Source organism: Myotis brandtii, unplaced genomic scaffold, assembly GCF_000412655.1.
Source record: "Myotis brandtii unplaced genomic scaffold, ASM41265v1 scaffold130, whole genome shotgun sequence".
Classification (NCBI taxonomy): domain Eukaryota; kingdom Metazoa; phylum Chordata; class Mammalia; order Chiroptera; family Vespertilionidae; genus Myotis; species Myotis brandtii.
The window spans coordinates 666932-690102 of NW_005354596.1; the positions used below are offsets into that span (position 1 = coordinate 666932).

The 23171-nt window shown below is 55.9% G+C and overlaps 2 protein-coding genes across 5 annotated transcripts; both read right to left on the reverse strand.

Moving 5' to 3' along the window:
* Window positions 1-2776: 2776 nt before the first annotated feature.
* TNF (tumor necrosis factor) lies at window positions 2777-5469 on the reverse strand. Its single transcript, XM_014534514.1, has 4 exons — window positions 5133-5469; window positions 4464-4524; window positions 4232-4279; window positions 2777-3924 (listed from the first exon to the last, which is right to left on the reverse strand). The coding sequence occupies exons 1-4, from the start codon at window positions 5316-5318 to the stop codon at window positions 3503-3505; spliced, it is 717 nt and encodes a 238-aa protein (XP_014390000.1). The 5' UTR covers window positions 5319-5469; the 3' UTR covers window positions 2777-3502.
* Window positions 5470-6883: 1414 nt separating this feature from the next.
* LTA (lymphotoxin alpha) lies at window positions 6884-23165 on the reverse strand. 4 transcript variants are annotated; one of them, XM_014534494.1, is made up of 7 exons: window positions 17179-17252; window positions 10471-10656; window positions 9188-9376; window positions 8375-8537; window positions 7955-8054; window positions 7774-7873; window positions 6884-7607 (listed from the first exon to the last, which is right to left on the reverse strand). In XM_014534494.1, exons 5-7 carry the CDS (start codon window positions 8045-8047, stop codon window positions 7195-7197), a joined length of 606 nt encoding a protein of 201 aa, XP_014389980.1. In that variant the 5' UTR covers window positions 8048-8054; window positions 8375-8537; window positions 9188-9376; window positions 10471-10656; window positions 17179-17252; the 3' UTR covers window positions 6884-7194. The 4 variants fall into 4 exon arrangements, with proteins under 4 accessions (XP_014389980.1, XP_005859954.1, XP_014389978.1 ...); XM_005859892.2 differs by having other exon boundaries at window positions 10417-10656; XM_014534492.1 differs by having other exon boundaries at window positions 9188-10656.
* Between the last annotated feature and the right edge of the window lie 6 nt (window positions 23166-23171).

Consider the following 23171-nt stretch of genomic DNA (forward strand, 5'->3'; position numbering starts at 1 on the left):
CTCCCTTCCTCTCTGTAAAAAATCAATAAAATATTAAAAAAAAAAAAAGGTAAGTTCCCCTGAAAGCCGGGTCCAGTTCAGCCTCAAGGTTAGACAATAAGACAAGGAGATGTTGTCTATCTTTGAATCATTTCATTTCTTTTCTTTTTTAAAAATATATATTTTATTTATTTTTTTTTTACAGAGAGGAAGAGAGAGGGATAGAGAGTCAGAAACATCGATGAGAGAGAAACATCAATCAGCTGCTTCCTGCACACCTCCTACTGGGGATGTGCCCGCAACCAAGGTACATGCCCTTGACCAGAATCGAACCTGGGACCCTTCAGTCCGCAGGCCAACGCTCTATCCACTGAGCCAAACCGGTTAGGGCAAATTATTTCATTTCTTAGAGGCTTCTAAATTCCAACTGAAAAATGCTTCTCATCCAGGTTGTTTAACATCCTAAGATGTAACTAATTTTGGAATTTCAGAAGATCTCTAAAGTGGCTACTGCAGTTCTAAGTTGTGCTTGAGGTCCTTTGGGATAATGATTTGATAGAGAATAAATCCTAAGTTTTGAACATGTAGACAGCTGGTGTTCCGGACGGGTTGTCCTTCTGTAGCAGATTTAGACAGAGGACATCCCATCACAGACACCAGTGTCAGGGAACCCAAGAGTAAAAGTTCTGAACCTCAACCAAAGGGAGTGACTCTGTTATAACAACCTGGTTATCATTCACCGGAACGGAGTGAAGGGAAGACCAGACCTACCCTGGACACAGTTTTGCCAGGAAGCTGTAGCTGAACGCTCTCCAAGTCTGCTCCCCACGGCGATGGAGAAGGCACTGGACACGTGCCCGTGAGGTCTGAGCGCCTTGGGAAGGTGCTGACTTGTCTGTCGGCTGCACCGGGAACAGGCGATGGGCTGGACAGGCATGGCCACTGCAAGGGTGAGAAACCGGAATATTTACATTTCTGAACAAAGGGTGTTCTTTCTCTTGGCTCTTGGTCTTTGGCCCTCAGGCCCTCTGGGACTCCTGCATTCGCCTGCATGGCCTACCGCCATGTGGACTCTGCACAACGGAGGAAGGGACTTTAATGAGCTTGAGGCTGAGCTGGGCCCGGCTGCAGCATGGACGGAAGCTCTGGACACTGGCCCTCCTCTCGGCTCTGCCGGATCCCCAGCTCACCTCCTTCAGGACTGGGGTAAGGGCAGGGACTTTACAACCTGAGAAATGTAACTCCACGCCAGTGAAAACCACCATTCTCCCATGCAAATCTTAGAAAGTTCTAGAGATATTGTAAGAACCCCACTCCCACAGTGAGGAAGGAATTTGATTCTCTGGTAACAGAAGGAGATTCATAACCTAGAGGACTCACCACTGGAATCCCGGGACTGTCATGGAGACGACACAGCACAAAGGGCTCAACCCAAGGGGGCAGCCCCAGAGCTAAAGCAGAGTGTCCTTTGCGCCCACGGCTGCCACCATAACGCTGACTGAGCCCAGCTGGATCACGAGGCTTTGGCTAGTAATCACCGGTGAAGATTTATTCGAAGGGCCTAGGTTTACAAACTGGTCACACCGCTAGGCAAGATGCAGAGCGTTCAGAGGAAGAAAGAAAGCTGAGGGCTCTTATAGGAAACAGTACTTTCTTGGGAAGAAACAGCTCCGCATGCTTAGCCTCTGGGTTGGTTCCAGATAGTAATTCTCGAGATGATGGGCGGGCAGTCTGTTCGCTGGATGCCAGGTGGTCTGGCTACATGGACATTCGTCCCTTCGTCCTTCAGGGGCTCAACAGAGGGTTATCAGGAGGTTTGATGTACATCTAGATATTGACACAGGACTGGAATGTTCAAAAGGTTGAGTTCCAAGACTGGTTAAAGCAAGAATAAAATTGTTTCCTCTGGCCTCAACCTACCTGATTTTAGTAATTTAGCTGCTTGGCTATAGTGACATTTTATTTCTTTGTGCTATTCCTCAGAGGCAGGGAGGAAACCCAACTTCTGAGCCCAGTGAGAGCTCATATTCTCTGCGCCTCCATTTTTGACTTCATATTTGTTTGTGACTCTGTGTCCAGAAGAGCCTCCTGGGGGGAGGGGGTGCTTTTCTCTTTCCAAGTCACCCTCCTCACATCCCTCCCCTCATCATTTGCCAAAAAATTCAGGGAGACCAAGCTGCCGTGGACCCTTCCCCCACACCTTATTGCTAGCTTTTTCTTTTCTTCTATCGCTTCAGTCCTACCCACTGAGAGGTGGAGGGGCTAGAACGGCTGGGGCTGAAGAAAGGAGAAAAGCCAGGGTTCACCGAGTGCCCGAGTCAAGTGCCGTGCTGGGCACCGCGGCAGCTTTTCTCTGGTGGCTGCGTCTGTGGTGGGCATTCCTCTCTCCATTTGACAGATGAGGTTCAGTGACTGGTTCCGGTGGGCCAGGTGGGCTGGAGGCCCCCAGGGGGATTTGGAGTCCAGATGCCTGAATGTCTGGAAGCCCTGGGCTGTGACTCAGGTGCCAGAGAACATGGCTCCTCCCGGTTCTCTCTCACAACAGCCAGAAATCTCACCTGAGCACCTGAGCTGCAGGACTTCCCCTCTCCGGTTGGAATTCCCAGAGTTGGAAATTCCCACGCCCGAGGCGGAGGTAATTAGGCTGGGCTGCACGTTCCTCTGGGTGGGGCTGTCTGAGCTCTGTCTCCTGTGGGGTCTCCTTAGGACGGGGTCCAGGTACCCCAAGCCCTGTGGAGAGAGGACTCCAGGGAGCAGACCGCACGACCGATGCAGAGTTAATTCCAAGAGACCGAGCTGCTTTTCTAAGCCACTTTATTTCTCGCCACTGACCAGTAGGGCGGTTACAGGCACAGCTCCCCTGGGGAGCAGAGGTTCAGCGATGTAGCGACAGTCAGTCACTAAATCAACATTATTTAGACACCTTGATCAGATAAATATTTTTAAAAACATAAGCAAAGGGAGACACAGAGACCAGGAGGCCAGGTGGGAAGAGCCTAGCGTTCAGCTCCATTTTCACGGAAAACATGTCTGAGCCAAGGTAGCCCTTGCGCTGGGTCTCCCTGGACACCTGACCTCCCGAATAAATACTTTTATTAGCAAATAAATAAATAATAAATAAATAATAAATAATCACAAGTGCAAACATAAATAGAGGAGCTGGCCCTCTGGGCGCTCTGTCTCAGGGAAGCTTCCGGGAACATTTGCAGAAAGGGAGGTAAGATCTTCCCACGGGATGTCCTGAAGTGTCTGGCCAGAACGAAAGGTTCCCCGGCCCCCACACCCAGGTGTCCCGGCTGCATTCAGGCATCCAAACCTGCGTTTTGAATGCTTGGAAGTGGCCGGTGCCCCGCTGTCCAGGCCAACCACAGTGCGTTCTAGGTTTCTAAGTGTTGTTTAAAGTTTTAAGCTCGGAGCCCAGCCCTGAGCCCCCAATCCCCTTGCTAACCCAGAGGGGACGGAGTGGTCTGGAGGAGCGGGTAGCACAGGGACTGAGGTGGACGAGAACGGACATCCTGCTCCCTCAAAGGGCAACGATCCCAAAGTAGACCTGCCCGGACTCCGCAAAATCGAGATAGTCAGGCAGGTTGATCTCGGCACTGAGCCGATCACCCTTCTCCAGCCGGAAGACTCCTCCCAGGTAGACGGGCTCGTACCAGGGCATGGCCTCAGTCCCCTCCGGGGTCTCCCGCTGGCAGGGGCTCTTGATGGCAGAGAGGAGGTTGATCTTGTCCTTGTAGGAGACGGCAAAGCGGCTGACGGTGTGAGTGAGCAGCAGGGGGGAGTGAGGGCAGCCTTGGCCCTTGAAGAGGACCTGGGAGTAGATCAGGTACAGCCCATTCAATGGCACCACCAGCTGGTTGTCTGTCAGGTTGACACCATTGGCCAGGAGTGCGTTGGCCACCTTGTTCTGCCACAGCAGCTGCCCCATAGTTTGCTGGTTTGCTGGAGGGAGGGAAAGGGAGTCAGGGTGACCCTCAGTTCCACCCCCACATCCTGGCCCTCGAGTCCTGCCCACCCCCACATCCTGTTCCTGTCCCCTCTGTCTGTCTTCCCATATCCCATCTGCCCACGGGGCTCTGAGTATCCCCCCTGAGGTCGTGGTGCTTCTCCTCCCTCCCCTTGAATTCAGTGAGTTCTTCTCACAGGGTCTCCAAGGACTGTCTGCCCTCAGCCTGGGCTCAGCTCCCAAACCCTAGCCCGCCCCAGCCCACCTGCTTCTACACCCCCAGACCATCTTCAGAGCTCTTACCTACAACATGGGCCACAGGTTTGTCACCTGGGGTTCGAGAAGATAACCCTGAGGAGGAAAGAGGAAAGAAAAAGGTGAGACCCTTAAGTTTCCCCCAAAATAGCCTGCTACTTTGACCTCCATTCCTCATCCCTCCACCCCCAGGTGTAAATTTCCCCGCTGCTACCATCCCAGGACTAACACCAACTCCTCCCAAACCCAGACGCAGGCGAGAGGCTTAGGCGACACTCACCGAGGGTCTGCGCCAGCGGGAGGTTGCCCATCTGGAACTGCTGGGGAGAAGGAGGGTGCGAGGATTAGCATCAGAGCAGGTCCCCGGGGAGAAAGAGGTCTGGAGCTGCTGGGGAGAAGGAGGGTGCTGCTGGGGAGAAGGAGGGTGGAGGATTAGCATCAGAGCAGGTCCCCGGGGAGAAAGAGCTGGCCGCTTAGCTGGTGTGTCCCCTCTGCCTGCTGTGTCTAGTTTTCTCTCCATCCACACTTTCACTCACTCGCCCGTCTATGCGACAATCTTTGTTGAGAGCTTTCCAGGAGGCAGACGCCCTATCTTCATCTTTCTGTATTTCTCCTTCCTCCACTTCATCTTCATAGCTCCCATCTCTGCTCATCTCAGCATCTTCATTCATAGCACCTGTTTTCTCCCTAGCTCTCTACTCATGCCCCACAGCTCTCTACACATCTCTCGATATGTCCTTGTCCTCTTGCTCATTCATTCACTCAACACATGTTTAGTGAGCACCTTCTAGGTGACAGGACCTCTCTCTCCAACCTTCTCTCTCGCTGATCTCTCCACTTCTCTTTCTGCCTCCCCGTCTTTCTCCAGTGTTCCCTCCCCACCTCTCACCCTCTTTCCCCCCATTTCTCTCTTGGTGGTGGGGGGAGCCGAGGCTGGCAGGGTACTCACCTCTTCCCTCTGGGGGCCGATCACCCCCAAGTGCAGCAGGCAGAAGAGTGTGGTGGCTCCTGCCACGAGGAGGAAGGAGAAGAGGCTGAGGCACAAGCACCGCCTGGAGCCCTGGGGGCCCCCTGCCTTCTTGGGGAGCGCCTCCTCCGCCAGCTCCACGTCCCGGATCATGCTTTCAGTGCTCATGCTGTGTCCCAGCGACGCACAGGGCGGCTGCGGCTGCGGCTGCGGCTGCGGCTGCGAGATCGTGTCTGCAGGAGAGAGCTGCCTGGCGCTTCTCTGGGGGCTGTGTCGCGGAGAGGTCACTTCCCGGGGTCTGGAGCTGGTCTCTCTCCCTGTCCTCGCTCAGCAGCTTCTGTTGGCTGCCTGTGCCAGCAGCTGCCTTTATAGCCTGGGGGGTGGAGGGCGGGGAGCTCTCATTCAACCAGCGGAAAACTTCCTTGGTGGAGAAACCCATGAGCTCATCTGGAGGAAGCGGTAGTGGGCCCTGCACCTTCAGTCTCGGTTTGGTTTCTTCTCCATTGCGGGGGTGGGGATTTGGAAAGTTGGGGACACCCAGGCATCAAGGATACTGGCCGCCCTCCCCGCCTGGATTTGGAGGTGGCCTTGCTGGGCCAGTCAGTGTTGTGAATGTAGGACCTTAAAGGCTGGACCCCAGTTCCCCTCTGTCCCCAATTCCCATGGTCTCCATTCCTTTTGGGGACCAGGGCTGTGGCCTGTCTCCCTCCGATTTGCAGGCAGGACTCACATAGGGGCAGCACTGGAGACGGGAGGGGTTTCAGAGAGCTGAGTCCTTGACAGGAAGAGAAAGGGGAAACCTGCTGGGGGGCTCGGTCTCTGGGAGAGGAGGGGATGGGGCCCCTGGAGGCCGGGGTGGGGGGGGAGCAGGGGCAAGCCTGGCAACCCAGAGGGAGCGAGGCAGCCTGGGAATCCCGAACCCCACAGGCAGGCCTTCCGCTTTCGCTCTGACAGACTCAGTGCTGTTTCAGTCTTGGCTCCAAAGGCACCCGAGGCTCTGATTTTCGTTTGAAGCCCAGTGTATGGCCACGTGACCCCAAAGAACGCCTGCTCCCTCGGGTCCCTGGAAAGGGCCTAGTCCCAGAGCCCCTGGGCGTGACCACCTCCCTCAAATGTCCCCGGGGTTTCCCAGCCCCTCACCTTGGAGGCTTTCAGGGGACCCCATGCTCCGCCCCATAGTCCTGAAGACCCTTCGGTGGGGTCACTTCTCTCTGGAAGCTCCCTGTGACCCCGCTCCCCACAGCCTCCGCCTGTGGCCATGTCTGCCCGGGCTCCCCACTCCAGACCTGGACCCACACTATTCCTCCGCCCTCTTAGCTAACCCTTTGGTTCCCTGAAGGGCCTGGCTGCCCCTCCCCCACAGCAGGCCCCTGCCTCTCTGTATGCCCCCAGCTCCCCCCTCCAAGACCTCTATCCTCCCTCCATTCCTTAAACAGCCCCGAGACATCCTTCCCTCCCAGACAGAGGACAGAGCCAGACGCATCTCGCAGAAAAAGGTTTATTGGGCCTCAGGGAGGTGCCGATGTCTCCTGGCAGGTGTTGGGCGATGGGGCTCTTCTCCTAGGGCCTGGCCGGACCACCTGGCCCCTCCAGGGCATCCCGAGATGTCCCCCCCCCCATCGGGTGGGCACACTTATCTCTGTCTCCTCTCATGTCCCCTATTTCTCCCTTCCCTCCATCCTCCATAAATAAATAACTTATTTTTTTCTCCTTATAAATAATCCCCCTCCCCGCCTCCAGACAGCCACCTGCTCCCCACGTGCCTGCTCCCCTCCCTGTCCCGCCCTCCCTGTCCGCGAGGCCGGGCAGCACAGAGCAGAGCTCTGGGTGGGAGCGTCCAGGCGCCCGGAGCGCAGTGGGATCTGGGCGGCTGGGGAGGGGACCCTGGGTGCCCAGGGCGCCTTCTTTGAAGCTCCAGGTGACATGAGCAGGGAGACCTGAGACTGCTGGAATGGTCACAGGCAAGGTGACCTTTGAGATGGTCAGGGTGGAGGCAAGATGGGGAGAAGGCCTGGAAACCAATTTGTTTTCTTTCTGGAATTTTCTACAGCGCGAAAGCTCCAAAGAAGACAGTACTGGGCCCGAGGAGCAGGTGGTCGATGCCGTCGGTGCTGGTGGAGAGCTGGTCGCCCCGGGTGAGCAGGAACACGGCGCCCTGGTACACCGAGCGCACCCAGGGCCCCTGCGGCCCGGGGCTCACGGACTTCTGAGCGCTGAGGAGGGACACGTGGGAGCGGTACTGGGCGGAGAAGAGCTGCACCTCGTGCGCCAGGTAGATGGGGGCGGGGCTGGCCGCGGGGCAGCAGCCCTGCCCCGAGAAGACCACCTGGGAGTAGATGAAGTAGAGGCCGCTGGCGGGGACCAGCAGCGAGTTGTTGCGCAGCGTGAAGCCGTGGCGGAGGAAGGCGCGGTCCGTGCTCGCTCTCCAGCGCAGCGCGTGCCGGGCGCTGGGGTCTCCTAGGAAGAGCCAGAGGTGGGGGTCAAGGCCCTGGGCCCCGAGGTCTCAATCCCTGAAGAAGCAGGTGCTGGCCCAGGTTCCGGGGTGGTTGGGAGGACAGAATTGGGCCCTGGTGGGGGTAGCAGGAGGGCCAGGGGCTGTCTGGGGGGACTGGGGGGTGTTTACCAACAAGGTGAGCGGCAGGTTTGAGGGTGCCTTGTGCGAAGTGCTTCTGGGGGTGCTGATGGGCAGTCTGTGCAGCTGAGAGGCCAGCATCGGGGAGCCCCTAGGGGAGAGCAGAGTTGGGGGCTCTGGGGCCCAAGGTTCGGCTGGGCCACCCCTGCACCCCCTTCTCCTGCTGTCTCACCTGGGCGGCAGGTGGCAGGGCCAGCAGCAGCCCCAGGAGGAGGAGGGGGGCGCCACGCCCCCTCCGCAGGGAGAGATGTCCCGGTGGTGGCATGGGAGACCTGCAGGGGGGAGACGTGAGCGGGCGGGGCGGCGCACTGCCAAGCCGGCCTCCTCCCCAGGCGACAGCCGCCATGAGACAGGGTGACAGGCAGAGACGCAGTCGGGGAACCGAGGTGAGCGAGCAGGAGAGACAGAGACACGGAAGGGAGGGGGGGAGCAGAGCGGGATGGAGGCAGAAACAGGCTGTGTGACAGACAGAGAGAGACGGAGAGAGAGAGGAACAAACCAAAGCCCCACGGCCCAGGCCCAGGCGGGAGGCGCAGGAGGCGCTGGGGAGAGGCACCGAGGGGCGCGGGGAGATGGGGTGGCAGAGGCTCACCTGCTGTGCGCCCGGGGGGCCCTTTATAGAGGAAGCGGCAGCGGCAGGCGGTTCTAGGCCGGCTGGGCCGGGGAAGCCCCCAGGGCTCAGAGGTGCTGCCTTTCAGCCGAAGGCAGGAAGGCTGAGGCCCCAGAGAACCGCAGGCTGCGCGGACGGCTGGGTTCTGGGAAAGGGTGTGGGGTCAGGGGACTTGTGGGCCGGGAGGCCCAGGGAGTGGGGTCAGGCTTAGGAGTTCCAGAAAAGGACGGTGAATTCGGGGAGCCCAGGGCAGCAGCTGGGTGTGGGCTGCAGGCCTGGCTGCCTGGAGAGCGGTTACGTGTAACAGCCCGGCATCTCTGGCTGCAGGCTTCTCTCTGGGCCCACCGCTCCCCTTGCACCCTGTCTGTCCCAGATGCTCCAGCCCCGTTGTCCCAGTGTGAACTTCCATGTCAAGTTTCATATCAAGGAGCCTGGGACCCTTGTCTGCTGTCCTGGGAGACATGCACGGTCCCCACCCACACACGATGCTGCATCGCACACCCGGCCTTCCCTTCGGGCCCCCACAGATCGGGTCTCCAGAACCCCCCACAAACACCTCCCGGGATGGAGGGGGTGGCAGCCGAGCCACCGGCCTTGAGGCTGCATTTGGAGAGCCAGTGCGCTGTTGCAGTGTGAGGGACCCAGCGTCTCGATGTTCGTGTGTGAGGGGCTCCTCTCAGACAGCAGCCTGCAGGCCTCCGCCTGTTTGCAGCCACGCAGCCACCACCCTCAGCACATTCTCAGGTCCCTCCCAGTTAGTGCCCTCCGTGGACAGCAGCCACTCTGACCTCTCACCATCGATTAGTTCTTCCTGCTTGTGAACGGCAGGTAAATGAAACCACACGGAGCGCGCTCATTTGTGTGTGGCTTCTTCCGGCACCGCTGCGTACGAGAGCGTCAGGACGGCTGTGAGGAGATGTCTGTTGTGTGAACAGACTCCAATTGATTTATCCATTCTCCTGCTGAGGGGCCTTTGGGCTGTTCCTGGAATTGGCCAGCATGAAAAACATTGAACATTCTTGAACATGAGCCAGTTTTCACTTAGCTTGTAAGCTGCAGATTTTTAAAAAAGCGAGGTTTCTAAAGATGATTTTATTCATGTTTCATGAGACTGAACACAATCTCACTCTCACTAATGTCGTAGGCTTCCGTTCGGAGAGTTTTGGAGGGGCTGGTGCTGAGGGTGGGTGATGGAGGCGCAGCCTCCTCCCTGGGCGCCGGGCGCCGGGCCCTCTCCCCTGGCACTGAGCCCCGGGGCGGGGTCCTGAGCTCAGTGACCTCCAGGGTGTGCACAGGGTGCTTTCCGCTCCCGCCGCAGCCTGCAGCGCTGCCTTTCCTGCCGCACAGTCTTATCTATTATTTCTTTTTGTTCTCATCCCATATACTTAGTGTTTTCTCTGTTCCACTAACATTTACTGAGCATCTTGCACAAGACCTTGAGAATACAGATGCAAAAGACAGGCTCCTGACCTTCGGGACCTCAAAATCCAGAGTGGGAGACAGGGAAGTAACTGGGACATGACAGTAGGTGTGACAGATCCATGACGGGGCGCTCACGGCAGCCCGCAGAAAAGCATGGCGCTTGGGGAGTGGGCTTCAGGCACTAGGCATCGAGGCAGAGAAGATGGTGAGGAGGAGTTCAGACAGAGGGAACCATGTGTGCAGACGGCAGGGCGTGTGCTGAGCGGTGCGACTGGGTGCCGGCGGCAGGGGAAGGAGGTGGCATGTAGCTGAGAGCTATCCTGGGGTCTGAGACCACGGAAAGGTCTGCATTCCACTGTGATTGTGATGAGCCACCCAAACTGCTAGGTGAGCAGGACCCGCCCAGATTGGTAGTTAGAAAGACGAGTCTGGCAGCTACTTGGAAGTGGATTGGGGTGCGGGAGCTGGAGGGCTGGAGGGGAAACCAGAGTGTGCAGACCAGTCAGGAGGGTTCGCAATGACCCAGCAAGCGGGTGACAGGAGCCTGATTTCTACGGAGGCCGCAGCAGGAGAAAGGAGGAGAGTTTCTAGGCAAAACCTACAGGCCTGGTGGCTGAGCAGGTGGGATGGAGGAAGAGCAGTGGTCACAGATGCACCTTTAAGTGTCATGGTCTGCATCTCGGGTTCTGCTCTTTTAACCTCACTGTCTTGGGTCGCCGTCGGCTCCCCCGGGCTCCTGCCCCTTTCCTTTGCTCTGTGCCCAGCTTTCTCCGGGTCCGTCCTTCTTCCTGGTGTCTCTCTGCCTCCCTGGTGGCAGGGGCTGGTGGACAGAGACCGCCGCTCTAGAAAAGTATGAAAGGGCCTCGCAATTACGTGAGAAAGAGAAACCCTGAGGTCAGAGAGAAGGCTGAGCACTGATGGACAGAAAGGGGAAGGTGAGGGTGGTGGGGAGGCGAGGGGGCAGAAAGGAGGAGGCAAGGCCGCAGAGGCCGTCACGGGGGCGCTGTGCGGAAGGCACCTCTTCAGATGGGCCAATCTTGCTTTCGATCTCAGTTTCGAGGGAGGTTGTGTGAAATTTGGTTTCTTTCTTGGGGTGGCCAGCAGCTTGCCCGGGGCTTTCCCGGGGGGGGGGGGGGGGGGAGTGCTGGAGCCTGTGCCCCCGCTCGGGGCACGTCTCACTGTGGTCTCGGCAGAGGCCAGGGGACTCTCCAAGGCTTCCAACCCGGCTGACACGGCGCTCGCCTCAAACCTAAACTTGGCCTCAAAATCGAAATTGGGATTTAATACCGACTTTGACTCTAACCCAAATTTAACCTCAACCCAAATCACAGCTCAAACCCAACCCTAACATCAAATCTAAACACATCTCAATAAATGAACCCCAAACAAACTGATTCTCTAAACTAACCCAACCTTGTCTCTAGAGCTAATCTTGAAACCAGCTGCCACCATGCCCAACCCTATGGTTAAGCCTGACTCTAAGTGCAGACCCAGCCTGCGCCACAAAGCTAGAGTGAGATTTAGCCTGCTTTCCCGCGGTTCCTCCCTCCCTCCACGGAGTCCGGGCGCTCCTGTGGGCGGAGGGGCGCAGTGGCGGCCAGTCAGACAGGCCCAGCTCCTGGAGCGCACAGCCCAGTGAGGGGAGGCGAGGCGAGGTGCAGGAAGCACCGAGGAGGGATAGGCCAGGAGCACTGCGAGAAGGCGGCCAGCGGCCTGACAAGGGGCAGGGAGCTCCGCTAGACAGGTCGGGAAGGGCCTCTCTGTAGGTGGCATTTAAGCTGAGACCCAAATGCCAAGAGTGACCAGGTGAAGTTTGGAGGAAAAGCATTCCAGGCAAAGGGGCCAGCTTCTGCAAAGTCCAGGAGGTGGGCGCCGGAGGGTGCGGGTGGGGAGGAACAGAAGGGAGCTGGTGTGGCTGGAGCAGAGAGGAAGGGGAGGGGCTGGGAGATGCAGTGGGAGGGAGAGGGGAGAGCGGGCCCAGACCACGCACAGGGGCCAGGCGAGCAGGGTAAAGCATCTGGGTTTAGTCAACTGTGGGACGCTTTGGAGGATTCAGTGTGCGTGCGCGAGATACAGAGAGAGAGAGAGAGAGAAAGGCGCAGTGAGATGTGAGGTGGAGGTGATTGGACTTATGTTTTTAAAAGATCCCTGTGGCCCCTCGGTTTAGACTGGATCACAGGAGGCAGCACTGAGAGCAGGAACACCGGTTAGGAGGCAGTTGCTGCAATCCTGGAGAGAAGATGGTGGCAGCCATGAAGATGGAGAAAAGCAGGCAAATTTGGGATATATTTCAGGGGTAGAATTGACAGGATGGATCAGATGGATGGCCAGGTGGGGTGACGATGGGGAGACTGGGAGAGTGCAGGCTCCTGAGGTGGGAGACCCGGGAGCCTGAGGTTGGATCTGCCTGAATCTATTGGACAGACGTGCAAGTGGAGATGTCACTGGGCAGTTGCTATGATCCTGGGCCGCACAGGCCAGGTCAGAGGCAGAGGCAGCACCGGTCACTGGCCCGTGGAGCCGGGGTGCCGCCTGTGCACCCCAGACCTTCCCTTCCTCCCGACTCGGACGCACTCCTCCTGCCAAGGCGGACCCTTCGGCTCTCTCCCACTTCCTCTCACCGGACCCTTTCTCCCTCTGAGGTTTTCTCTTTTCTTGCTCCTCTTCATTTTACAAAATTTTTTTTTCTTGAAAATAAAAAAATCCTTCCCGACTCCCTTTCTCCCTTCCATCTCTCACCTTCCTTTTCTGTGTGACGTCTCAAGAGACATCTCACCACCCTAACCAGCCGCTTTTTCGGGAACTGGTAGAATTTCCCTCATCTGTAAAACCTGTGGGTTGAACTAGAGACAGTTCTTAGTTTCTTCCGTATTCGCCATTCTCTGACTTTGTACCCACCACCTCCCTTTCCTCACCTCCTACTCATGCCTCGGCCCATGTAAGGTGACTTCTGCCCCTCTGGTAAGTGGAAACTATCTTCTCAAAATCTGTAATCACCTAGTCCCTGAGCCTAAACCATCTTTTCAGCCCTCCCGACCCGACCTCTTTGAAGCACCAGAGGTGCCTCTCTCCCGCTTGGCTCCTCTCTGATCGTCCTCATGCTCGGCCGCTCGCCCTCTCTTTGGGGATCCTGTCCACTCAGAGTTCAACCTCCACGGAGAGGAGTGACCCCCAAATCGATTCCTCCGGCCCAACGCCCTGGGGTTGCATCGCTGCTGGCTGCAAACCTCCACCTGCCGGGCCAGGGCCCCCTCCCCGCACCCCCCAGTCCACGCAGCGCACCTCCCATTACTGCGTGGTTGTTCCGTGTACACGTGTAGTGTGTGTTGCAGTAGATGGCACGTGCTGAGGGCAGTGACTTTATCTCACTTATGCCCACTGTCTAGCAGAGCACCTGGCTCCCACCGGCAGCTGGATAAAAATGTACTGATTGTGTCCGAAATGGACTCACCTTTCCCCACGGCCACGCATCTCCTTTGTTCAGGGCATTATCACCTTTCCGATCCCCTAAGCTCAAAACTTGGAGTCATCTAAGACTCCTCTTCCCTCACTGGTACCACCCAATCCGTTGTCTTGTCTTGACATCCTCTTGAAGTTTATAAAATCTGTTCCCTCTTTTAATACCATCTGCAGCATTGGGACCTACGGGGTTTGTATACGCGTCTTATTACCACAGTGAGCCTGATGAGGATGCCATTATTCCTTAGCTGTGTGGCATGTCACAGACATTGATGAGCCTCGGTCTCCTCATCTGTACATGGAGACCCACCCCGCCCACTGGACGGCCGCTGGCAGGATTACTGGAGTTAGGAAAGGAACCTGGTCATACATAGTAGGTGTTCAAATATCACCTTCTTCTTCCCATGGCGTGTGCACAGCAGGTCGCAGTGCCACTGCCCCGACGCAGCCCGAGCCCTCTGCTGGCATCTCGGCATGCCAACGCCGTGCCCGCCGCCAACACCCGCTCCCTCGCTCCTGGGCTTCCTCGCCCGCACGCTCTTTTCCTCAACATACTCTGCTTTGGACGCCCGGCCTCTGCTCAAGCCATTTCCCTGACCTCTGGTGCCCCCACTCACCGCACACAGAAACGCTACCCATTGGCCAGCGCCAGCTCACATGCCCGCCCTCCTCACCCACCCGCCGCCTTCCCCACGGCTCACACTGCCGCCGCTGGGGTCTCTCAGGCTACTTGCTGTGCGGCTGGGTAGTCCTTCAGGCCCTTTTCCTAACTCAACCCAGACCTGACTGGACCCCAAACCCCAAACAGACCTTCTTCCACCTCACCAGTCTCGTTCCCAACCCTGTTTCTCTAATGAAACCCAGACACCTTCCCCGAGAACCGATTCCTGGCCCCATCTCCAGGGGACACGCGCTCTCCCCCTTCACGGGAGGCAGAGTCGCCCCGGGATGCCTGGGCCCCTCCCTGCCCCCACCTGGTGGACAGGAAGCCCGCCGCCTGGCCCAGGAGGTCAGAGGAAGCAGGGCCTCTGATGCTCAGTATTTTTATCAGCCTAGGAAAAAGAGACACTGAAGCGGAAACCATGTGGTCAGAGAAAGTGAACAGCCCTCATCTCAGGGGAACCCCCAACAGGGCTGGGGGCCAGACACAGGGAGGGACACTGGAAAGAGGGGGGCCTGGGGGCCGGGAGCAGGCCGTGTTGTGCTGTGGTTTATGTAACTTTTGCAAAGGGCCAGCGATGTGCTTAAAAACCGGAGGAAAACCTGGATGGAGGAGATTTGGACACCAGTTCCCTGATGCTCACCTGTCAGCTCCCAGTCCGACTGTCACCCCACCGCCCCCCCCCCAACCTGAGCTCTTTGCATGCCACTTCCGAAACCCCCAGCTGTGAGCGGAACCGGACACGGACGCCTGGGTTGCTCACAGCCTGTCTCTTCTCTGAATCACAGCAGCTTCCTCTCACAGCCCTTCCTCTTCCTGCCCCACATCTGGCCGTTGCCTCAAGGGCTTGGGCCTCTTGGCTCTGTCTCCCCGGGGTCTCGCGCTCACCCCACATTCCCATGCCACGTTCCGAGGCTGCCCCTTCCCTCCTCCAAGGCCTCCCCTTCTACTCCCGGCTTCTGCCCGCAGAGACTGGGGCTCCCAACCTGAAAGATAAGCTTGATGCATAAGCGCCCTGAAGCAGACAAGTGCCCACCACACTGGCCACCCTGCCTGTGCGGCCGGCCTGTCCTTTCTTCTCACTTCACTGCTGTGCCCGGGGTGGGGGTGGCCATGGGGTCGGTGCTGTCTAGTCCCACACCAGTCCAGGGGCTGAGAGCTGAGCATGAACAGTGGGAGGGGTGGCGCCCCGTCCTCCGCGGAACCCCAGGCCTTCTCCCTCCACCCTCAGGATGTTTCTCTGGAGGCCAGGCCTGGCTGCCCAGCGATGGAACCCGGGCTTCATGGGGGCAGAAGCTATGGAGGGAGCTGAGGCTTGAGCTGTCGAACTAACTCAACGTGTTTGGAGGCTTTGGCTAGAAATACACGATAAAGATTTATTCACAGGTTTGCAAACTGGAAGCATAACTAGGCAAAACCCCAGAAGTGTTTCCGAGTGAGAAGGAAAGTTAAGCGTCCTCCTCTTGAGAATGGTCGGTCCTGCAGGCTCAGCCAAGACCCACCGTCCAGGATGGCGCCCAGTCAGACCCAGGTGGTCTGGTCACACCGTGTCTGGGTGATGGATGTCAGGTCAAGGCGTAGTGAGGCCTTCAGGGGTGATCGGGGGTATTAGGAGGCACTGACACAGGCCGGGAAAATTCCCAAGTTTAAGTTCCCAGCTGGTTAAATGAGCACAGAGTCGTTTCCTCGGGCCTCAACCAACTTGGCTTTAGTGACTGAGCAGCTTGACTAGAGTGAGTCCATGTCACTCCTTCACTCGCCGCGGGTGTGGGTCCCTGGTTGCCCAAGAACAGACAACCCAGGTTACATAATTTGGCTCTTTCCGCCTACTTCCCCTGGTCCTAATTTTAGTAACCGAAATTCCACTCCCCCACAGGGCTCCTCCTCCATCCTGCTCCTGCCCCGACCTCTCACAACCTCCTCATGGCCCCCAGCTCCGCTGCCCCCCACTTGGACCATTCAGTGACTCAGCAAAGGGAAAGCCCTGTCTGCTGGGGAGGCAATGAGTGGGGAGGAGGATGTGGTTCTGGTGGGGGCTGGGGAGGGAGGGAAACTAGTTTTGTTCCCTTTTTTGGCCGGTGTTCACATTCATCTCTTGGGCCCCCAATTACCGAGGGGAGCCCGGCATAGGGAGAGAGTGAGACTGGAGGGCCAACGGGCCGGCAGCAGGCCTCCAGCGTCCAGTGCAGGCGCGGCCGTGTGCGTGCGGGTCACAGGTGTGTAGAGCTGTGGGTTCGGCAGACGGGCGGGAAAGATGTCATGGGCGATGAAAACCACCGCAGTGGAAAAAGGCAGGGCCCTGGGAGTGAGACGTGGAACCAGGTCTTATTAGGAAGTGGCAGAGTCAAGGAGCAGTGCCGGTGGCTGCCCTCCCACCCCCGCTCATCACAAGTTTCGCTCCCACCCCACATCCTCTGCTGCACAGTGCCCGGTCCTGCCTCGTCCTCGTCACCCCCACCTCTGATCATGCCCTTCCTGCCGCCCTGTCTCGAAGGCTGCGTTCCCTGCAGCTCCTCCTGCTGTCCCTGGGGTCACTTGAGGGCCTCTGCACGGCGATTCAGGGCCTGAGAAAGGGCTGTCACCACTCCCATCACGCGGCCTAGCTCCCAGGTCTCAATCTGGCTCCCGAACCGCTGTAGGAAGCGGTCCGGGTGCCAGCGAACCTGCTGGACCCTCAAGTACCTCCTCAGAGCCTCTTGCTCCTCCAAGGGGGGACCCCTGGCCACCAGGGCTGCCGCCATGGCCTCCGGGTCCCCTCCCCCAGGGCAGGGCCAGGGCACGTCACTGAAGCGCCAGAGGTTGCCCCTCCCTGCTCCCCTGGGTGGCTGGGCCCTGTGAGCCTCCTGCGCCTGCTCCTGCGCCCGCCTGGCTCTGCTCTCCCGCAGTTCCTCCTCCTTGGCCCTGGCCCGCTCTTGGAAGAGTCTCCGCTCCTCCTCCTGCCGCCGCCAGCTGAGACTGGAGCCCTCAGCCCGGGTGGGCCGGCGGGCTCCCTTTGCCTTGCGCTGCTGCTGGCACTTCTGGGCGTGCTCCCGGGCCAGGCGATCTGACCAGGCTGAGAAGGACTCGGGTTCCTGGGCCTCATGGGCAGCATAGTCTGTTTGGGAGGGGGGACAGGGGTGGTCGGGGAGAGGCCATGAGAAGGTCACAGGGCAAGAGAAGCGGGCGGCACAGGGGACGCGGTGCAGGAGGGGTGCAGGCAAAGCAGCAGCTGGGAAGGGCAGCTGTTGGGGAACGGACTCCTCACCTTCCAGCCGCCCGGTGGCCTCCTGCCACTCGTCCTCCAGCTCTCCCAGCAGCTTCTGCCTCCACTGGTGCTCCCTGGACGCCTCGTCGTCCTCCTCCTCTTCGGCAGAATCCCAGGGGGGTCCCCAGCCCAGAATTTGCCCCGGGGTCTCCCCATCCTTGTTCTTTATTCCCATGGCAGAGGGACAGCGGCGCAGCAGCGGCAGGAAGAAGTCCGTGTAGGCTGTTGGTGGGAGGGCGGGGGTTAGCTGGGCCTCCTTGGCAGGGCGCATCTGGGGTCCTGCCGGCACGCACACCCTCGTCTGCCCACCTAGACCTGACACACACTTACTGACAGTTTACCGCAGTTTAAAATATTCTGACCTGTGTCCCCATGAACTACTTTATGTTTTCAATCTGCCTCCCGCCACCCGGGGCAACGTCAGAAACCTCTGACTACGTATTCCAGTTTGGGCTGGAAAACATTGTCACGTTAGCCCAGCCGGCGTGGCTCAGTGCTTGAGTGTCGACCTATGAACCAGTCAGGGCACATGCCCAGGTTATGGGCTCGATCCGCAGTGTGAGGCGTGCAGGAGGCAGCCGATCAACGATTCTCTCATCATTGATGTTTCTATCTCTCTCTGAGATAAAAGAAAATATTGTCACCTTATACCTCTTCCTGTGTTTCTCACCCCACATTATACTTCAGATTGGTAAGATATTTGAACATTCTACTCTACCATTATAAATATGCAAATATCGAATAGGTATCTTTTTATATTACTCTTCAATAAACTGGATAAAATAAATGTTTTTAGGGGAATTTCCCTCAGCCAGCCTTCCCCAGAGCATCCTGGGAGGGGTGGAGGTCGAGGGCCAGATCAGCAGAGTTTGAACCAGAGAAATGCTCCAAGCAACCAGCAAGCTCTTTCCAATGACTGCTGGCCTAGGGGAGGGGAGAGGGCTGAGAGGGGGTTCCACCCAGGAGCCCTCCTTCCTGAGTCCTGACTTCGCTGCATTGGCTCCAGAGTGGCCATGTGCCAGGGCCGTGCTGCTCACTTCACTGCCCACCCAGGCCCCCAAGCACCTCGCTCCTGGGACCAGGAGGGTGCGTGAGGCTCTCTCGCTGTGGCCTGCTTCCTCTAGCCAGGGCAGGAGGAGGTGGCTGGCGGCCCTTCCATCTTTACTCTGTGGCACTGGCTATCTAGGAAAAGCGCGGGTCAGGAGAAGGGGTGTTCCCATTGCCAGGGAGGCAGGGAGACAGGACGGGCCCAGCCTTGGCCAGCCAAGGCCCGCGGCCCCCACGCATCTCCTGGCACACTCGAGTACCCCCGACTCCAGACCCCGACAGGACCAGGCCTCACGGCAGGGGGAGGGTGGCAGGTGCTCAGGCTAGGACGGGAAGGTTTTAGGTTCATAGGTTTTAAGGAGTAAGGCTCCCAACCATAAAATGTAAGTAAAATGTGACACAGGATATTAACTAGTAACTAAGCATGATGCTTGTGTGTGGAAAGCTGGCTACAAAACTGTACATGGGACCGGACTGCAATGGTGTGAAAAGAGAGCAAGTGCTCGGCTGGAGAAGGTGTAGAAATATAAGGCTCCGGCCTCTGGGTGGCTCATTTTAAAGCGCATGGATGTCACTAACGGTGAATCCCTTTCCTCTTAAAGAATGAAGAATAAATGTAATCGCTCTTCCCACTTTGCTGCAGTCTTTTCCAGCCCCATCTGGGTGATATAAACGCACAGAGCTGACAATTTCTGTCAGCGATACATGACCGCACTGCGTGTATTATTTGGCAACTTGCTCTTTTCACTTAACGTCTACTTATATTTTCCACAGGAGTAACACACTGGCCTCCTTTTTCATGACTGCGCGGCGTTTCACTGTGCGCGGAACAAACTCACCCCCTCTCCCCGCAGGCGACAGACTTTGTTTCCAAACTGTTTGGCTTCCTACATGTCTCTGTGGGCTCCCTGTGGTATTTCTGCGGGGTTGCTTCTCAGAAGTGGAATCTCTGAGTCAAAGAACATGTGAGGTTTTGCCAAACAGCTCTCTTTTGTGCCAACACACAACCCTATGGAAATCTGCGTCGTCCTTTACCAAAATTTAGTCTCATCAACCTTTTAATTTGGCCCATCTGACAGATTAAAAAAAGATTTTAATTATGAAATTTTCTTTTTCATATGCTTTTTGGCTCTTTGTGTTTCTGTTGTGAATGACCTGTTCTTATTCATCTACTTTTCCCTCGGAAACGATAATGTAGAGATGACAGCCCTTTATATAGTACAGAGATCAACCCTGTGTCTGTGTTCCATGTATTGTAGGTATTTTCTCCCATTCCAACAAGTTTTTGCCAGGGTGCTAAGTGGATGGGTGCCGACCTATGAACCAGGAGGTCATGGTTCGATTCCTGGTCAGGGCACAGGCCTGGGTTGTAGGCTTGATCTCCAGTGGCAAGGGGGAGGGGGAGATGTGAAGGAGGCAGCCGATGGATGAGTCTCTCATTATTGATGTTTCGACCTCTCTTTCCCTCTCCCTTCCTCTCTGAAATCAATAAAAATATATTTGTAAAAAAAGTTTGATGTAGTTAAATCTGCATCAATAGCTTTTGACTTTATTTCATTCTTAGGAAGGTTTTCTTCACTCCAAGATTATAAAATGATTCCCCTGTGTTTTTCTACTATATTTACTTTTATTTTTAGAAACCTAAAAAATTCAAAAAAAGTAGAAAGTATAGTACAATAAATACCTCTATTCCTATCACAGGGTATGTTAACATATTGTCATTTTTGCAACATCATTTCGTTTTAAAGAAATAAAACCATCATAGATAAAGTAAATTTTTCTTCAATGCTGCCTTCTAAGTTTTATTCCCCCAGGGAACCCCTCCTATGAATTTGGTATGTGCCCTTCCTGTCATATTTAGGTGAGCTGCGGGTCCCTCACGTAACTTACTTTTACATCAGGAATGAGGGAGGACTCTGCTTTTCCCTGGGTGAAGCAAATGCTCCGATATCATTTGTTAAACAGCTCACCTTCCTCCGGTGACTTGGAATGCCAACTTTACCATCAGTTTAGCATATGGATCGACTTTTCCCAGTGTGCTTTTCTACTGGGAAAAACAGATATGAAAAACATTTTGGAGTAAAAACAGACTTTGTCTTAGTGATGACAGCACTGCTTTTCTCCTCCCCATAAGATGATTTCTACCTTAAAGCAAAGTTCACACTAACTGGTACAACTCACTGAAAAAAACACTAGTATCAGAAGCTTATGTTGAGGACAACTGACTGAGGAAGGCACAGAGGAAGAAAAGGTCATGGTGGGCAGGGTGCTCCAAGAGGGCTTCCAGGCGGAGGTGGCTTATGTTGGTCTGGGAAGGGAGAGTAATTTAGCAAAGCAGAAATCAGGCAGACGGGAAAGCAACAGGCAAGAGAGAGGCAGGCTTGTGAAAAACATGCTGGGGGACACTGGAGACAGAGCCTCGCGGGGAGCTGCAGCTTTTGGGTGAGCCGTGGAGGTCAGGCTGGAAAGGCAAATGGAACACAGACCCATGGCTCAGCCACCTGTGAACAGGGCCACAGCCTACTTCTGCGGTGCAGATCGAGTGGTAACGGACAGTGAATGTCTGGCACACAGCAGAAGTGCAGTGAATGTCATATTAAAAATAATATATCCGAAAAAATATCAGGATGGCTCTCAATTTTATTCTTTTTGCAAAGACTGTGAGAAAAACAACCCCATTTCTCAGTGTTCGATAATTCTTGCTGTATGCAGAGAATGGTTACTGTCAGACTGAGGTGTGTGTACACAGGGGTCTCTGACAGCTGAGATAACTTCCCCACGAGGTGATGGGTCCGAAGAGAAGTTACCAAAAGCCCAAGGTAGGGGCGATTTACCAGCATGTCACTGGGTGTGACAATCCAGCCCAGCCAACCCAGCAGAACAGGCAAGTCCATCGGGCCTGGGCCTGCCTGGGAGCTGAGGGGAATGCACCTGCTCAGGGATCCAAGATCATTTCATCAGCTCAGAGAACATTTGCATTTAAGGCACAGTGGTTTCTAAAGCAGCTGGAGACGAAGAAGACAGGCCTTCCTACCCAGGAGTTAGAAGGCCCCCTGGTGGCGACTGGCAGGGACTGGGAGGAAGGAAGGGCTTGGGTGTGACCTGAGCGTGGACCCCCTTGGGAAGAAAGTTCCTGAACCACCGGGCAGGTGGGGTTCAGTGGTTGAGGGTCCACCGATGAACCAGGAGGTCCCGGTTCGATTCCCAGTCAGGACACATGCCCAGGTTGCGGGCTCAATCCCCAGTGTGGGGTGTGCAGAAAGCAGTAGATCAATGGTTCTTTCTCATCACTGATGTTTCTCTCTCTCTCTCCTTTCCTCTCTGAAATCAATAAAAATATATTAAAAAAAATAAAGTTCCTGAACTTTCTAGGCCCTCCTTTCCTCACCTGTGAGATAATAATATCAATCTTGCCGGCTTCTTGGGATTTAATACAATGAAGAAAGCACTTACCATGAAGAATATTTTTATTATTCAAATAGCCTTAATTAAGTAATATCAGAATAGAACACTACTTCTCATTGAGTTAGTGCTAAACTGTACCAAGTGCCTGCCTCTTAACTCTCACAACCTGCATTTTAGAGGCACATCAGGCTCACAGAGGGTGAGCTGCGGGTCCCTCACCCAGCCCAGCCCAGGACCCCAGTGGCCAGGCTGGAACCTGGGTGAGGGCTCAGCTTTTGCCACCTGCAATGTCAGTTGTTCAGTCAGCCATCTGCACTTTGCAAACCTCCTTTCTTTGTTTTTAAGTTTACAACCTCCCCATGTGCTGGCCTATCTCACTTATGTTAAGAAACATTAAAGAAAGGGGGAATGTTTCTTTACTATTAGGGAAGGTGTGGGGGTGGAGATGGGTTCCTATGCTTGGGGCACTGGGGGAGCAATCAAACTGAATGAAGGGTGTTCACCCAACCTAGAGGTTCTCCTCAGATGTTCTTACTCCAGAAGGAAAATCTCCTGAGGGCAAATCCAGACAGCGCCTCCACTGCCCACAGAATCCACAGGACCGCATGGGAAAGCACAGCGGCGAGGCTCTGCAAATGTTCTGGGGCTTGAGAGCTGATCTGAAAGTACACACGTGTACTGCGTAGCCCAGGAGGACCTGGGCAGCCCCCGGGGCCAGACACGCGAAAGCTTCTGAATGTTGACATCAGCATGATAACAACAAATGGTAGACGGCCTCACTTTCCTCAGGTTAGGCTCTGCCACAGAATGAGTTTGGTGGCGGGCTGCTGTAAATGCTTGCCTCTCAGTGTTTTTGTTTCAGAATCGTTGGTAAGGGAGTATGGATATGCTGATAACAGGCAGAACAGCGGTGAGTATCTACCCAGGGCTTGCCATGTGTACTGCTTCGTAGAGTCTTAGCACTCGCCCCAGCATGGGGTGCTGAGCACAGGCACCATCACTGGGTATTTCTGTAACAATTCTGTACCTGTCACAGGACAGCGCCCTGCCCGGGCTGCCTGGGTTACAATCACTGATGCACTATTTTGGCAAATTACTTCTCTGTTAGTACTTACACGGTTGTTGTGAGGACTAAACGAGTTACTTTGTGAGAAGTGCCTGGCACATAGCAAGGGTTGTTATGATTTAATTTTGCACGTGGGTAAACGAAGTTTGGTACCTTGCCCAAGAAGTTCCAGCTATTAAGAGTGCGGCTGGGATTTGAACCCAGGCACCCAGCTCTAAAGCCTACCCTCTATGCTACCTTTTGCACTTCAGGCAAACCACCACTCGAGAGACAAAGGAGCTACTAATCTAGAAAGCTGTGACCCTGAGTGTTGGGCTCCTCAGACAATGGTAGTTCAGTATGGTAATGGCACAGGTGACAGCCAATGCCAACTTGGTCATCTACGCCCTAGGTCCCAGGACGCTCCGTGGCTCGTGAGCTGTCCCGCGGGCACACTCACCACCAGGCCCCCGGCGGGCGGCAGCGTGCAGCGCCG